The 17,177-nt window shown below is 44.2% G+C and overlaps 1 protein-coding gene across 2 annotated transcripts in view; it reads left to right on the top strand.

The window, feature by feature from the left end:
• LOC116991683 (zinc finger protein basonuclin-1-like) overlaps positions 1 to 17,177 on the top strand; it is a 94,941-nt gene that overhangs the window by 47,469 nt on the left and 30,295 nt on the right. For both annotated transcript variants that reach the window (XM_033050508.1, XM_033050509.1), the window contains exon 2: positions 14,876 to 14,978. In XM_033050508.1, the coding sequence (XP_032906399.1) occupies positions 14,876 to 14,978 (103 nt within the window). The remainder of the gene's footprint in view (positions 1 to 14,875; positions 14,979 to 17,177) is intronic.

The following is a 17,177-nucleotide window of genomic DNA, read 5'->3' as shown; positions in this document are numbered from 1 at the left end:
AACAGATCACAAAATGATTCTTAAATTCGTTTATAATTCATAGGAGCAGAATATGAGCCATGTCGTCCATTGAGTCATGGTTCAATGGCGGAACTATCTTTCCCTCTCAACCCTATTCTCCTGCCTTCTCCCCACAACCCCTGGCACCCTTACTAATCAATTTTAAATGTTTTATTAAATCGTTGAAAATGATGGACGCACTACATATCTCTGTCCTCCATGCAGCTGACAAGTTCCTCTTTACTAATCAAGATCCTGCCAATCTCCGTTTAAAAAATATGACACAATACGATGGAACTTTATTTATCCCAGGAGGGAAAATACCCAATGATTTGGCCTTCACAGTTGTGCGTGGCAATGGATTCCACAGATTCACCACCCTATGACTAAAGACTTAATGGACCCCACAGGAAAACAGTGGATACAAATCGGCGATGAAAAGAAGAACCAGGAGCTACGTGGCCTCTCAAACCTACTCCTCCCCTTGACAATATCATCATGACTGATCTGATCTTGGCCTCAACTACAATATATTGCATGATCCCCATGTACTTCAAGTCACCCGAGGTCCAAAAATCTATCATCTCTTGAATATCGTCAATGCCTTCGTCACCACTGCTCTGTTGGGTGGAAATCTCAAAGTACGTAGTGCCCATTGTACAAAGAAAGATGAAAACATTGTTTCTCCATCCATCTCCATCAATAGATCATTCCTTAACATCATAAGCATAAGTGATAGGAGTAGAATTAGGCCATTTGGCCCATCAAGTCTACTCCACCATCCAATCATGGCTGATCTATCACTCCCTCCTAACCCGATTCTCCTGCCTATTCCCCATAACCTCTGACACCCGTACAAATCAAGAATCTATCTATCTCTGCCTTAAATACATCCAATGACACAGCTTTCCGTGGCAAAGAATTCCACAGATTCACCACCCTCTGACTAAAGAAATTCCTCCTCATCTCCGTCCTAAAAGAATGTCCTTTAATTCTGAGGCTATGACCTCTAATCCTAGACTCTCCCACTAGTGGAAACATCCTCTCCACAACCACTCTATCCAAGCCTTTCACTATTCTGTACGTTTCAATGAGGTCCCCCCTCAACCAGCGAATATAGGCCAGTGCCGTCAAACGCTCAAGTCCCTCAGTTCTAGATTCACTCACGAGGAAAAATATTCTTATGGGATCTCCTCTCTCGTCTCCCCATTAAGATTGCTCCGTTGAACATCAGCCATTAGACCATACAGTTGGAACTTAACACTAGATTTGGGTTACATGGTCTTAGTGAAGCATCTTAGCCAAGTAAGCCATTTGCTGGGCCATATCCAGGCCATTATGCTTCCAAAACACCTTGGGGCTGAACAAGACTACTATGAGTTTCAGTAAACTTATCCACATGTGAGTGATGTCCAGCAGTCATTTCAGAACAATAAACTTCACAAAGGACTTTTTTTTATAAAGAGATTTTACAGATTGTAGCATGGGAATTATTCTTGGTCTCTGGCTGCTTTTGCTTGTCGGCAGTTGCTTAGATCAAGTTAAGTCCCGAATTAAAGCTGCCAAAATGTATATAAATGTCACAGTAACTGGAAAAAAGGAGTTACAAGGGAGGAAGAACAGAGTGATCTTCCCAGGAGGAGGAGTGAAAGAGTGGAACTAATTTGGACAAAGCCCTTGGTGAAATAGCAGTCTACGGCTCTCGCTACTCCCAGCATATGTCAGGAAGATAGACACAAAAAGCTGGAGTAACTCAGCAGGACAGGCAGCATCTCTGGAGAATGCCTGAAGAAGGGTCTCGACCCGAAACGTCACCCATTACTTCTATCCAGAGATATTGCCTGTCCCGCTGAGTTACTCCAGCATTTTGTGTCTATCTTCAGTTTAAACCAGCGTATGCAGTTCCTTCCCACACATATGTAAGGAAGTGTCACGTTGACAAAAAAGTTATTGGTGTTTTTTAATCAAATCCAAATTTTATTTTGTTTCAGTTTCAGTTTAGTTTAATGTCACGTGTACTGAGGTACCGTGAAAAGCTTTTGTTGCGTGCTAACCAGTCAGCAGAAAGACAATACACCCTGATACATCATGCAGCTCACACAGTTTCACCGAGCATACCTATGGATATTGGGACAGATGAGAAGGGCACTTATACGCAGATCTTGTGGCCAAGTGCAGTCATTCAGCCATTCTAGAGCTGTCCAAAAGGCAGGAGATAATACTAAATTCCGCAATAATTCTCACTCACACATCAAAGCCTTTTCAGGAAGCTGAACAAATCTTAGCACAAGAAGTCACGTAAAAAATAATGCAGGCTGTGCTTTCCAATTTAATAAAAGAGCTTGAATTTCTGACAATCACCTACACAGATACCCCTGGGAATCACAACGGATGTTAACTGCAGCAGTACAAAGCATTCTGCATCGAACTGTGTAGGAAGGAACTGCCGATGCTGGTTTATACTGAAGATAGACGCAAAAAACTGGAGTAACTCAGCGGGTCAGGCAGCATCTCAGGAGATCATGGATAGGTGACGTTTCACAGAGTGCTGGAGTAACTCAGCGGGTCAGGCAGCATCTGTGGAGAACATGGATAGGTGATGTTTCACAGAGTGCTGGAGTAACTCAGCGGGTCAGGCAGCATCTGTGGAGAACATGGATAGGTGACGTTTCACAGAGTGCTGGAGAAACTCAGTGGATCAGGCAGCATCTCTGGAGAGAAACGATGGGTGATGTTTCGGATCGGAACCCTCCTTCTGACCAAAAGAAAGCACTTTGTGTATATCTTTGGTATAAACCAGCATCAACAGTTCCTTGTTTTCTACGACTGATCTGTGAGCTGATCTGTGAGCTGATCTTATATCCACACCTGGACTTATGAATCTACTCTTAATTTCAATGATCTGTGAATTCCAATGTTGGTTTGATGAAAGTTGTTTTGTTCAAGTGGTTTGGATCAGTCACAGGTTTTTATTGCTGAAAGTGGCCTTGATTTGCGAACAGGAGACTGCTTTGAAATGTCGCTGGTGTTCTGCTCAGGAATGCAGACTACACTGGAGTAAGAATATTGCACCATTTCACTCTGCAATTAGAGACTTTCAGAGCAATATTTAATAACCTAAATCATAATTTCATGGTCTTTCCCCAACCTTTTTCAATGATAGTTGTTTACGGAGGTGACCGCTGGTTAGCATGGACTCAGTGGGCTGGAGTGCTCTTTTCCACACTATATGTTTAAAGTCTAAAGTATAATAGTGATTCTCACTAGTTTGTACGTTCTCCCTGTGACTACATGCTCTGGTCTGCACGGACTCGGTGGACCTGTTTCCATACTGTATAGTCATAGAGTCATAGAATGATACAGTATAGATACAGGCCCTTCGGCCCAACTTGCCCACACCAGCCAACATGCCCCAGCTACACTAGTCCCACCTGCCCACATTTGATCCATATCCCTCCAAACCTTTTCCCCCTCACCTTATGCCGATGTCCTCTGGTCCTCAATTCGCCTGCTCTGGGCAAGAGACTCTGAGCATCTACCTGATCTATTCCTCTCATGAAGTCTAAAGTCTGAACCCAAGGCCAATAGGTCATGAGGAAGTTTGGGCAGCTTGCTGGGCTGTTGAGGGATGTCTGAGAGGAGATGGCACTGCCTGTATTTCATTCCTCACTCATGTGAATGGCCCTGCTGGATGGGAGACCCTCTGCTGCTGGGCCCATGGCTTTGCCATATGCCAGTGACGGTTCCCAACAGAGGCAGAAGTGCGAGCATGTCTAGCTAATGGATACCTCCGCGTTGCTTGGGCAATCTTCCACTAAGCTCTGCGCAGGGTTTCTAATCTTCCTTGTGGTTTCACTGCTCTACCTGCCTCCTGTTAAAAATGTAGCCTCCTGTGCCCCAGCAGATGGTCTCTACTCAACCACCAATGATAATCCTCCTCCAATACCTGGTAGTTCATCAACTGATGTTTTTTTCTGGTCACCGCAGTCTACATTTTATCTATGAGCGCAGGAGGCTGAGGGGTGACCTTATGGAGGTGTATAAATCATGAAGGCCATAGATGAGGTGAGCAGCCACAGTCTGGTATGCGAGTCAAAAACTGGTTCAAAACGTGACAAGTTATAGGAGCAGAATTCGGCCCATCGTCTACTCCGCCATTCAATCATGGCTGATCCATCTTTCCTTCTCAACCCCATTCACCTGCCTTCTCCCCATAACCCCTGGCACCCGTCCTAATCAAGAATCTGTCAATCTCTGCCTTAAAGATATCTATTGACTTGGCCACCACAGAGAGCATTGTTTTAAGGGGAGAATAGACAAGGGATCTGAGAGGCAACTTTTTCACACTGAGGATGGTACATATATGGAGTAAGCTGCCAGATGACACTTTAATTCTCCTTCCCATTCCCACACAGACCTTTCTGCTAGGTCTCCTCCATTGTCAGAGTGAGGCCTTACGCAAATTGGAGGAAGAGCATCTCATATTTCGCTTGGACAGCTTACAGCCCAGTGGTATGAATATTAATTTCTCTAACTTCAAGTAACACCAGCATTCCCTCTCTCTTTGTCTATCCCTCCCCCACCCAAGTCGCACCAGCTTCTCGTTTTCACCCAACAAACAGCTAACAATGGCCTGATTCCTTTATCATCCTTTATCTTTCATTCATTGTTCTTTATCTCTCTATACCTCTGTCTATATCTCTCGTTTACCTTGTCCCTGACCAGTCTGAAGAAGGGTCTCGACCCGAAACGTCACCCATTGCTTCTCTCCAGAGACGCTGGCTGTCCCGCTGAGTTACTCCAGTACTTTATTTCATAAACCAGCATCTGCAGCTCCTTGTGTCTCCATTAATACATGAGAGTTGAGTGTGCATGCCAGGGTACATTGCCAGCATTTGATCAGTTACTCCAGCACTTTGTCTTTTAACACATTTTCCTGGGCTCTGTTAAAGTGTATTGACCAAAGTAATCACCCTCTACATGAAAACCCTGGACTCAGGGACTGTATACTCAGCTGCACTATTTGATATAATTAACAGTAATTTGGTTTTGGACAGCACGGTGACCCAGGAGTAAGTTGTGAAGACACGGAACGCAGACTTCTTAATAGCAAGTCGGTTGGCAATGATTTAATTGTGCTCCGTGACTGACTGCCACCAGAGCAGCAATCAGTACACCAGGCAACTTTGTTCGCAAGCACTTTAAGTGCGTTTGTTGTTGGCAGCGGGACGTTTTTGAACATTCCTCCCCCTGCAGACTGAGATGAAACAGCACAGCATAGTTGGAGGGAAAACAAGACAGACGATGCTAACCTTGCCAGAAACAGATACCATGGGATTACACGTCTGTAATCATGAAACACCCTCCTCACCAGTAAATCACATCAGAGTGAAATGGTGGCATGCACCGAAGATGCAAAACAGAACAGGCCCAGCTGACTGGCTTTTCAACTGCTGTGGAGGAGATGGCAGCTTGAAGGGAAATAAATAACCTCACAGTGATTATAGTCGACATGTATAGTTTTGGTCTGGTTTTTGTGCCATACAGAGCCACCTGGCAAATAATTCTATAAGTTTAACTTAATGTAGATTGATATTGAAAGTATGTGTAGGAAGGAACTGCAGATGCTGATTTACACTGAAGATAGACACAATATGCTGGAGTAACTCAGCGGGACAGGCAGCATCTCTGGAGAGAAGGAATGGGTGACGTTTCGAGTTGTGACCCTTCTTCATAGCTAGTCTGAAAAAGGGTCTTGACCCGAAACATCACCCATTCCCTCACTCCAGAGATGCTGCCTGTCCCGCTGAGTTACTCCAGCATATTGTGTCTATCTTTGATATTGTAAATAGTTTAGTGAGGGTGTAGTTCAGTTTAGAGATTCAGCCCCTTTAGGGAAACAGGCACTCTAGACCACCAAGACCATGCCGACCAGCGATCGCCCATACACTAGTTCTATCCTAACACCAGTGATAATTTACAGAAGCCAATTAACCTACAAACCTATGATGATTCTTTGTGTGCTCTTTCAGAAGTGGATCTATTGTACTCTTTATTTTACTGGATAGCATGCAGAACAAGTCCTTCACTGTACCTCTGTGCACGTGACAATACATAAACCAAACCAAACTAAACTAAGTTGTGTCAGAGCTGCACAAAGCCCAGGTTACATCCCCACAGTTTTGTGGCTATTTCTGGGCACCTTCACCTGAAAGATGGCCATGTCCAGAAATGGGAATTTTCTGAAGAGGTAACAAGCGGAGCCAATGAAGATGGCATCGTCTCTATAGATTTAATGGCTGGCATGGAGGCTCAGCGGTAGAGTTGCTGCCTTACAGCGCTTGCAGCGCCAGAGACCTGGGTTCGATCCCGACTACGGGCGCTGTCTGTACGGAGTTTGTACGTTCTCCCCGTGACCGCGTGGGTTTTCTCCGAGATCTTCGGTTTCCTCCCACACTCCAAACACGTGCAGGTATGTAGGTTAATTGGCTTGGTGTTTGTGTAAATTGTCCCTAGTGTGTGTAGGATAGTGTTAGTGTGCGGGGATCGCTGGTCGGAGTGGACTCGGTGGTCCGAAAGGCCTGTGTCTGTGCTGTATCTATAAACTAAACTAAACAAAAAGTGAGATGTATTGCTAGTTCCGCCAAAGAAAAGAAAATATCAGGTAAATAAAAGGCCTTTGGATCCAAGACACACTGAAAAGTTGGATCAAAAATGGACTGAGCAGGAGAAAGCAAGGGGTAATGATCACTGACAGTTTAAAGGGCCTGTCCCACTTACGTGATTTTTTCGGCGACTTGCCGACACCCGTCATAGTCACAGCAGGTCGCCAAATTTTTTCAACATGTTGAAAATCAAGCGGCGTCCAGAAAAAGGTACGACTCTTTGGGCGACTACTCACGACCAAACAAGCGTCACCACAACCATACAGGCGACATGTCATGGGGTGACGCCTGTATGGTGGTGAGTACTCGCCCAAAGAGGCGTACCTTTTCATGGTCACTGCTGGATTTTCAACATGTTGAAAATTTTCAGCGACCTGCTGTAATTATGACGGGTGCCGGCTGTCGTTGAAAAAATCGCGTAAGTGGGACAGGCCCTTGCGTGACTGAGGTGGGAAGTTGTTTACATTGGGACTCAGCAATGTTGTACACATTTTTGAGATAGTTTAAGGAGGGACTAAACTACATGTGTCATGATTGAGATGTTTGTCAATGATTCTATAAAAAATGGCAAATTGGTCAATAGTTAAAAAAAATTCAAAACAGCATGAAAGTATCAATAGATTGGATAGGTGGACACAACCTGGAAAAACAGTAACATTGCTCTATTCTGGGTTAAATTAATCGTCAACTATACAGCACCTTTGGGGGCAATTGCTGATTGGACTCTGAGCCCACGAGGGATGTTTTCTCTTGAGCAAACAAGTCTGGTGATTTATTTCAAATATATATATATTATTTTTGAAGGCTTCTGCAGAATCCACAGGAAGAATCTTAAGCCCTTAACAAAGACCTGGGTCATTAGTGGGGGTGGGTTTTGAAACTGGTAGAGCGATTAGAAAAAGGTTACTTTACCCACAACAGTAACGGGACACTGTGATTCACCAACTGAAAGGGCATTGGGGATAGAAAAGCTGGCCTCATTTAAAAATAACACTTTCTAAATAACACTGAAGAAGGGACTTGACCTGAAACATCGCCTATCCATGTTCTCCAGAGATGCTGCCCGACCCGCTGAGTTACTCCAGCACTTTGCATCCTTTTGTGTATTAACCAGCATCTGCTGCTCTATGTTTCTACATTAGAGAGAAATACTCTTGAGGTCTCAAGGGCAGAGTCTAAAAACAAAAACCGGAGTGAAGTTCAAACCACTTCGCATGGTTGAAATTATAAGTCTCTCCTGAAAATAATTCCAATTCCATGATTAATCAGAAATAAAATCATCAGAGACCCACAGCATCCTGGCCACACACTCATTTCACCCTTGCCATCGTGAAGAAGGTACAGGAGCCTGAAAACTGTAACGTCCAGGTTCAGGAACAGCATCTTCCCTACAACCATTCGGCTATTAAACACTACAACCTCAAATAAGCTCTGAACTACGTACTTAGACTATTATTGTTATTATTGCACTATTATTGTTTGTTTGGTATGTGTACATATGCGTGTGTGTGTGTGTGTGTGTGTGTGTGTGTGTGTGTGTGTGTGTGTGTGTGTGTGTGTGTGTGTGTGTGTGTGTGTGTGTGTGTGTGTGTGTGTGTGTGTGCGTGTACACACTGAACTTTTTCTCTTTTATTATATTGTTTACAATGTATTCTGTTTACCTGTTCTGTTGTGCTGCAACAAGTAAGAATTTCATTGTTCTATCTGGGACATATGACAAAAAAACACTCTTGACTTGAAAATGTGAGATTGATACATTTTGGTGGGTAAGAATATTGGAGATTTTGGGAAATAGGTGGCTAAGTGGAGTGGGGTCACAGATCAGACTCTCTCCTGCTTCCTGGTTTTTGACCTAGCTTGTCAAAACCTTTCAGAATGTAAATGGGTCACAACGGGTATTAACTAGCAGAATGAGCTCAGTTACTAGCGTCCTCTTCTAACAAAAGCCTTGCATTCCTTGCTTCATAGAGTCATAGAGTGATACAGTGTGGAAACAGGCCCTTTGGCCCAACTTGCCCACACCGGCCAACATGTTCCAGCTACACTTGTCCCACCTGCCTGCGTTTGGCCCATATCCCTCCAAACCTGTCCTATCCATGTACCTGTCTGTTTCTTAAAAATTGGGATAGTCCCAGCCTCAACTACCTCTTCTGGCAGCTCGTTCCATACACTCACCAGCCTTTGTGTGAAAAAGTTACCCCTCAGATTCCTATTAAATCTTTTCCCCTTCACCTTGAACCTATGTCAGCTGGTCCTTGATTCCCCTACTCTGAGCAAGAGACTCTGTGCATCTACCCGATCTATTCCTCTCATGATTTTATTCACTTTGATCCATTTCTTTTGAAATCTCTCTATCAACTTGATGATTTTGAAAAGCATGGGATCTAAGGAATATTCCAATTGTGACCACCAATAGATGACGTGTCCATGGCTAGAACAAAGAGGAAGAATTATGCTTTTGAGCAACTTTATCACTATTCCCAAAAGAATATTAAAGTCTCATAATTTCACTCTATTTCTTCAATGCTCTCAAGAGCCAAGAGTGCTTTATTGTCTTATGTCCCAATACAGAACAATGAAATTCTCACTTGCAGCAACAGATATGTGAATATGATACTCTGTAGAAACATGGTCCTATCAAGGCTAATCCCTCTTCCACTAGTCATTTTTATTTAGCAAAGTAATTTAAACTAGAGGGGGCTCATTAGTTTAGTTTAACCCAGATAATATACATTTTCAAGGCATGAGAACGAGAGAAACAGCAGCAATCTCCCCAGGTCATCCCGTGTAGATCTTGTTGAACATTAGCAAGATTTTAAGCTGATTTCGTACATGTATTAGACACAAAATGCTGGAGTAACTCAGCGGGACAGGCAGCATCTCTGGAGAGGAATGGGTGATGTTTCGGGTCGAGACCCTTCTTCAGACCCGACCTCTCGACCTGAAACGTCACCCATTCCGTCTCTCCAGAGATGCTGCCTGTCCCGCTGAGTTACTCCAGCCTTTTATGTCTATCTTTGGTTTAAACCAGCATCTGCAGTTCCTTCCAGCACATTTCATACATGTATTGCGGGTGAGGAGAGGGATGACGGTTCGCTAAACGACCCAGATGAAGGCGACGGCTGGAGGCCCTGCAGCAGCCTGGGTCTCGCCTGGATTGGGCACCGCTCCATAACATCCAGCACATGGACTGGACTTTGTGAATGGAGCCAAATCTGGCGACTCAAAAAAAATAATTTCACTGTGCTTTTGAATGAAGCACCATTGAGCCAGTTTTATAGGCATGACATTGAACTGACTGAATAAAATTGCAAAGCATGGTTTTGCTTTAGTACACAATGTCCTGCCACAAAAACTCTGTATAAACCTGAAAAAGAGCTGAAACATTGTCATTGTGACTACACTGCCTCCAGATAGCAGTTCCAGAACTCTTGTTTCTGTCTGACTTTACAATCTCAAACATACCATTAGTTTTGTTTCCCAAACATGTATTAAGATGTTGGTGATTCTGTTTGAGCTTCAGACGTGCGGTTTAATGCTGTTTGAGCTAGGTTACTCTGAACGAAGCCCCTCGTTCTCACGTGTCTGAGAGAAAATGCCATTTTCTTGTCTCTTTTGATCTCGAGCTCTGGTTGCTGCTAGAAGGTGCACATCGGCCAGTTCAAGGGATGTTTGTTCATCTGGGCAAAGCAGAAAAGTGACTATTTTTTGTATGACACTAAGGCATGTTACTAAGGCAATATTCCCATTGTGCAACAGAGGGAGTCAGTATGGAGGGAACAGAGTTTCATAAGCCAGGGATGTTTTGGGTATCAAATCACACCAAAATAAAACCTGTAACGTGTCATTTTCAATAATTAATTGCCCGCTTGACATTTTCAACAGCTAGTATGTATTATATTAGATGTGTGTACAGTTATTGTTACAAATCAAAGTAAGTCGTATTATTGCAGTGGATTCTGTCTTGAGGTTTCTTGCAGAAAGTATTGCTTTGTCAAGTGATATTTTCCTGCCGAATCACATCTGTTTTCAATTTCTTTGGATGGGAACAAGACACTCTGTAGTTAAGGGTTAAACCTTGGAGCTACAGTTAACGTATCTGCTGTAAAGATACAGCTTGGTATTTCAGAGATACAGGAGGAATTCATCAGGAAAATGATTAATTACTGACTTTAACGCCAACATTAACATGCGTGACTGGATTTACTTTTGCTAATATACTGATTTATCCAGCATTTTTGGAGCGAGATGATTGTTTCTGGTGTGTGTGTGTGTGTGTGTGTGCGTGTGTGTGTGTGTGTGTGTGTGTGTGCGTGTGCGTGTGCTTGTGTGTGTGTGTGTGCGTGTGTGTGTGTGTGTGCGTGTGTGTGCATGTGTGTGTGTGTGCGTATGTGTGCGTGTGTGTGTGCGTGTGTGTGTGTGTGTACGTGTGTGTGTGTGCGTGTGTGTGTGCGTGCGTGTGTGTGCGTGTGTGTGTGCGTGCATCTGCATTGGAGCAAACCAGAGCTCAAGAATTCTTGGTCAGTTAATCTTTTTAGTTAAAACATATTCCCCAACTTTGACATTTAATGAGCAAATTGTATATGGGTTCCAAAAGTAAATGATTGCTGGTATGACAATAAAAACTAAAGACCGTTTCTCTTTCTAAACCACAGTATAATGCCTAATCCATGGAGAAATCAGCCTACATTTGAGTCCATTTTGCTTGTCCCTCATATCAGGTTTCCACGGAACCACAATTTTTCTTCACTTTGCTGAAGAGAAACTTAAAATCAGCCCCTTTGTCTGAAAAGGGCTAATTGGTAAATCGATGTGCAACTTTCACTTTACAATCTGTATGTTTAAACCGAAGATAGACACAAAATGCAGGAGTAACTCAGCGGGACCGGCAGCATCTCTGGAGAGAAGGAATGGGTGATGTTTCGGGTCGAGACCCTTCTTCACACAAGTTCACATTCACAATTTCACATTACAATCATTGGTTAATAAAAACTCCAAAAGGATTAATTTTGCTTTCTAGTTTAAAACCCTGTGTGTCAAGTCCATCACTCAGTCTAATACTGAAATGTCAGGGAACAGTAAGACTCAACGGCCCTGTCCCACTTGGCCGTCATCTGTGCGCCATTTACGCGACCTGGTAGCGTGTGGGTAGCGCGGGACGGGCGCATGGAGTGGCGTGGAGGAGTGTGGAGTTGCACGCGGTATCGCGCAGCGCTCCAGGATTTCGTTCTGCACGAAATCTTCGCGCGTCACCGGCCTCTCGCGTAAATGACGGCCAAGTGGGACATCCTGGCGCGCGCAACGTCTCACCTCCAACAGCAGCAGAAGCAGGCAAGCGATCGCCGAGCTCGGCATGGAGCTCACGCCATTGCGGATCTGGATCCGCCCCCACTCCTACTCCTAGTGCAGGGGCCAAGATGATTGGAGATAGACACAAAATGCAGGAGTAACTCAGCGGGACTGGCAGCATCTCTGGAGAGAAGAAATGGGTGACGTTTCAGGCTGAGACCCTTCTTCAGACTGAAGAACAGTTTCGACCTGAAAAATCATCCATTCCTTCTCTCCAGAGATGCTGCCGGTCCCGCTGAGTTACTCCTGCATTTTGTGTCTATCTTTAATGATGTCACGCGCACCAGACAGCTGTGCGGGCGCATGTTGACGCATGCGGCCATCGCGTGACAGTCGCGCGTCAGTCACTACCGGCCTGTTGTGTAAATGACGGCCAAGTGGGACAGGCACTTAACAGTTCACTCTGTTTAGTTTATTGTCACGTGTACCGAGGTGCAGTGAAAAGCTTTGTCACGCGCTAACCAGTCAGCAGAAAGGCAATACAGGATTACAATCGAGCCATTTACAGTGCATAGATACATGATAAGGGAATAATATTTAGTGCAAAGCCAGCAAAGTCCGATCAAGGATAGTCTGAGGGTTACTGATGAGGTAGATAGTAGTTCTGCACAGGTCACGGAATAACATAGAAACATAGAAAATAGGTGCAGGACGAGGCCATTCGGCCCTTCGAGCCAGCACCGCCATTCATTGTGATCATGGCTGATCGTCCCCTATCAATAACCCGTGCCTGTCTTCTCCCCATATCCCTTGACTCCACTAGCCCCAAGAGCTCTATCTAACTCTCTCTTAAATCCATCCAGTGACTTGGCCTCCACTGCCCCCTGTGGCAGGGAATTCCATTAATTCACAACTCTCTGGGTGAAAAAGTTTTTTCTCACCTCAGTCTTAAATGACCTCCCCTTGATTCTAAAACTGGCCCCTGGTTCTGGACTCGCCCAACATTGGGAACATTTTTCCTGCATCTAGCTTGTCCAGTCCTTTTATAATTTTATGTTTCTATAAGATGCACCCTCATCCTTCTAAACTCCAGTAAATACAAGTTGAAGATAGGAGCAAACAAATTCTGGAGTAAACTGTTTGTAGTGTGTTCACTTTGTTGAGCATGGTCTCAACATACAAGTTATAACACAGAAATAGCCCATAAGTCCATTGGTTAACTCTGAAGTTTTAAAACTTGAAATGAAATTCCAGGAAAGTGAACATGAGGCGGTGTTGGAAAGGAAGTTGCAGATTGAGTCATTTTTGATTAATAATTGAAGTGTCAAAGCATGTTCCATAATTACAAGTAATCCGCAGGAAGTTGCAAATCCAATACTAAGCTTACTCTAATATTTTTTTGGCAAGTTTTTTTGAAGATGAAACATTTTCCTAAAATGTATTGTCAAAAGTTACATATGTTTCCTTTACTCTAAATCCTACCAACAAGCAGCTGAGAGATAATTGGACTGAAAACTGTGGTGTGTTTCTGCCAAAGTACAAACTTCACTGGACAATCAAAAGAAAATGCTGCATCCAAAATGTTTGCTGCATAAATGTATCCTGGCCAGTTTCTGTGCAATGGGAGTTTAGATATGTCTTTATACAATTGAACCTTGCTAATCTAACACCTTGTGGCTGTTTACACACAGATTTTAAGGACTATTAGATCTGATTCCTATTAACAAACCAACACACTTCATTTCATTTCTACAAAGATGCATAGAAGTATAATACATTCTTCAGTGAACTTGCTGAGATTAAAAGGACCGTGGTGGTGAATTTAAAGGTAGAGTGGGAAACAGGGCATTGTGAGGAAGATAGAAAACCATTGGGGTTTCTGAACAATTAATTTAGTTTAGTTTTTCAATTAATTTTGTTCAGTTTTTCAATTAATTTAGTTGGTTAGTTTAGAGATACAGCATGGAAACAGGCCCTTCGGTCCACCGAGCCCATGCTGACCATCAATCACCTATTTGCACTAGTTCTACGCCAGGGGTGTCAAACTTATTTTAGATCACGAGCCGGATTGGGCAAAATGCGACATCATGCGGGCCGAATCAGTTGGGCGCGCGCACATAAATAACCACCAACAATTTTACTAACACCGTTTTTAAAAAAAATTTGCAAACTAATTCTTAAGCTGGGTTAAAACCCTCAACCTGCTATAATGGCGGTCCCCGCCTGCCGCCGCGCGCATGCACAGTGGTCCCCGCCCGCGGGAGTGCGCCCCTGGACCGCTCGAGGCGTCACCGCCCGCATCGAGTGAACGGTTTAATTAATTGTCAAATGTTCATTCTCACCTCTGGAGCATATGCCGCCTGTCCCGCTGAGCCACTCCAGCATGTTTGCGTCTATCATCGGTGCACAGTGTACAGAAACATAATAAATTGTTGTGAATATACTTTATTTTCCCCAAATAATCCCGCGGGCCGGATTGGACCCTTGCTGGGCCCGCGGGCCAGTAGTTTGACACCTCTGTTCACCACTATCCCATACAGACAGCACCCCAGGTCAGGATCGAACCCGGGTCTCTGGCGCTGTGAGGCAGCAGCTCTACCCGCTGCTCCACCGTGCTGCTCTTAATTAGATAGAGGTTTATTGGAAATGGACCATATCCCCTTGCACATAGTCAAAACAAATGGAGAAAAGGAATAGGCAATGTTTCCGGTCAGAACCCATCTTCAGAACCGAAGCCTCACCTATCCATGTTCTCCAAAGATACTGCCTGACCCGCTGAGTCTCTCCAGCATTTGTGTGTCTATCTTCGGTATAAACCAGCACCTGTGGTTCCTTCCTGCACATACAAGTAGTGGCACCCTTGCAATGTGGACGGAGGCTTAGTATATGTTGTGGATGACTCTCTCTCTCTCTGTTCCCAGGCTATTCGCTGCACACTGGTCAACTGTAACTGTGAATGCTTTCAAGCAGGGAAGATCAATGTGCGTCAGTGTGACCATTGTAAACATGGATGGGTGGTACATGGTAAGCATTACTGGAGCTGCTGACATCCTTTACCCATCTATGGGATCCACACTAAGGTGGAACATTGTTCCTATCCAGTTGACAACTCACGGCATTTATCACAACACCCTGAGCACCAATATTATAATGCAATAGCATATGATGAGCGTTTGACAGCACAGGGCCTGTACTCGCTGGAGTTTAGAAGAATGAGGGGGGACCACATTCAAATGTACAGAATAGTGAAAGGCCTGGATAGAGTGGATGTGGAGAGGATGTTTCCTCTAGTGGGAGAGTCTAGGACTAGAGATCATAGCCTTAGAATTAAAGGGCGTTCTTTTAGGAAGGAGGTGAGGAGGAATTTCTTTAGCCAACTCGTTCTTGCCAATTGAGTAGCCTAACCATGCTAGTGCCACTTGTCTGCATCTGGCCCATATCCCGCCAAACTTTTCCCATCCAGGTATTTGTCCAAGTGTCATAATTCTACCTGCCTCTACTACTTCCTCTGGCAGCTCATTCCGTTTATGCAGAGTGTGTGCAAAAAAATTGGTCCCTTAAAGTTTTAGACTCCCTTGCCCTGGGGGAAAGACTGTGCTCATTCACCGTATCTATGCCTCTTGTGATTTTGTAAACTCTATAAGATCATCCCACAACGCTACAGTCCATGGAAAAAGTCCCAGCACATCCATCCTCTCCTTATAACTCAAACCCTCCAATCCCAGTAACATCCTTGTAAATCTTTTTTTGCACTCTTTGCCGTTTAATAGGCAATAGACAATAGACAATAGGTGCAGGAGTAGGGGCCATTCGGCCCTTTGAGCCAGCACCGCCATTCAATGTGATCATGGCTGATCATCCCCAATCAGTACCCCATTCCTGCCTTCTCCCCATATCCCCTGACTCCACTATCTTTAAGAGCCCTGTCTAGCTCTCTCTTGAAAGCATCCAGAGAAACTGCCTCCAGAGGCAGAGAATTCCACAGACTCACCACTCTCTGTGAGAAAAAGTGTTTCCTCGTCTCCGTTCTAAATGGCTTACTCCTTATTCTTAAACTGTGGCCCCTGGTTCTGGACTTCCCCAATATCAGGAACATGTTTCCTGCCTCTAGTGTGTCCAAGCCCTTAACAATCTTATACGTTTCAAAGAGATACCCTCTCATCCTTCTAAACTCCAGAGTGTACAAGCCCAGCCGCTCCATTCTCTCAGCATATCGGGTTTCAGATATGTTTCCTATTTAAGGTTGGCCAGAACTGTCTACAGTACTCCAAATTTCCTGTAGTCTTTTTACCTCTCTAATTTTGGAGGTGATCCATGCATTTAATTCCTTTCTGTGTGTACAACATGTTGGAAAGAAAGGCTACATTTACGGATCGTTTCCAACAGAAGAAACCTTTTACTGGAAACAGTAATTTTAAGGCCTTATATTCCCTGCCAATGTACAAAGTATTGCATTTGTATGATTTGTCCTTTGGCATTATTTTTAAAGGTGTGTTTGAGTAACTTAAAATAATATTCAATTGTTCATTGGCTGGAATACTCAGGTTTTGCTAGTCTTCTGTGAGTTAGAATCAGGGGCACTCACATTGTGGGCAGTGTCACAGATGAGTAAGTCTTCAACGTTTGGTTTAGTTTGGAGGTACAGCGTGGAAACAGACCCACTGAGTCCATGCCAACCAGTAATCACCCGCACACTAACACTATCCGACACACTAGCGCCAATTTACAATTTTTACCAGAGTCAATTAACCTACAAACCTGAAGAAGGGGTTTGGCCCAAAACGTTGCCTATTTCCTTCGCTCCATAGTTGCTGCCTCACCCGCTAAGTTTCTCCAGCATTTTTGTCTATCTTCGATTTTCCAGCATCTGAAGTTCCTTCTTAAACCTACAAACCTGTATGTCTTTGTAGTGTGAGAGGAAACTGGAGAACCTGGAGAAAACCCAACCCACGCAGGTCAGGGGGAGAATGTACAAACTCCACATAGACGGCGCCCGTAGTCGAAATCGAACCCAGATCTCTGTCCATGATAAGTTCACCTCCACTCTTTGTTCTGTGGTGGGACTAAGGGTGTCCAACTTTAGATAACCTTGGCAGCCCGTAAGAACCTTTGCATGTCATGGGTATCAGCGGGTCGCTGAGCCTCTCGTGCGCTGTGCTTATGGTAGGCACTAAAACATTGGTTTACTGCTGGAGTTTGGTTTTTGCTTGCCTGTAAAGTTGT

This window comes from Amblyraja radiata, chromosome 34, assembly GCF_010909765.2.
Source record: "Amblyraja radiata isolate CabotCenter1 chromosome 34, sAmbRad1.1.pri, whole genome shotgun sequence".
Classification (NCBI taxonomy): Eukaryota; Metazoa; Chordata; class Chondrichthyes; order Rajiformes; family Rajidae; genus Amblyraja; species Amblyraja radiata.
Note: the sequence above shows the minus strand (reverse complement) of the source record. Positions and strands in the feature narration are given on the sequence as shown.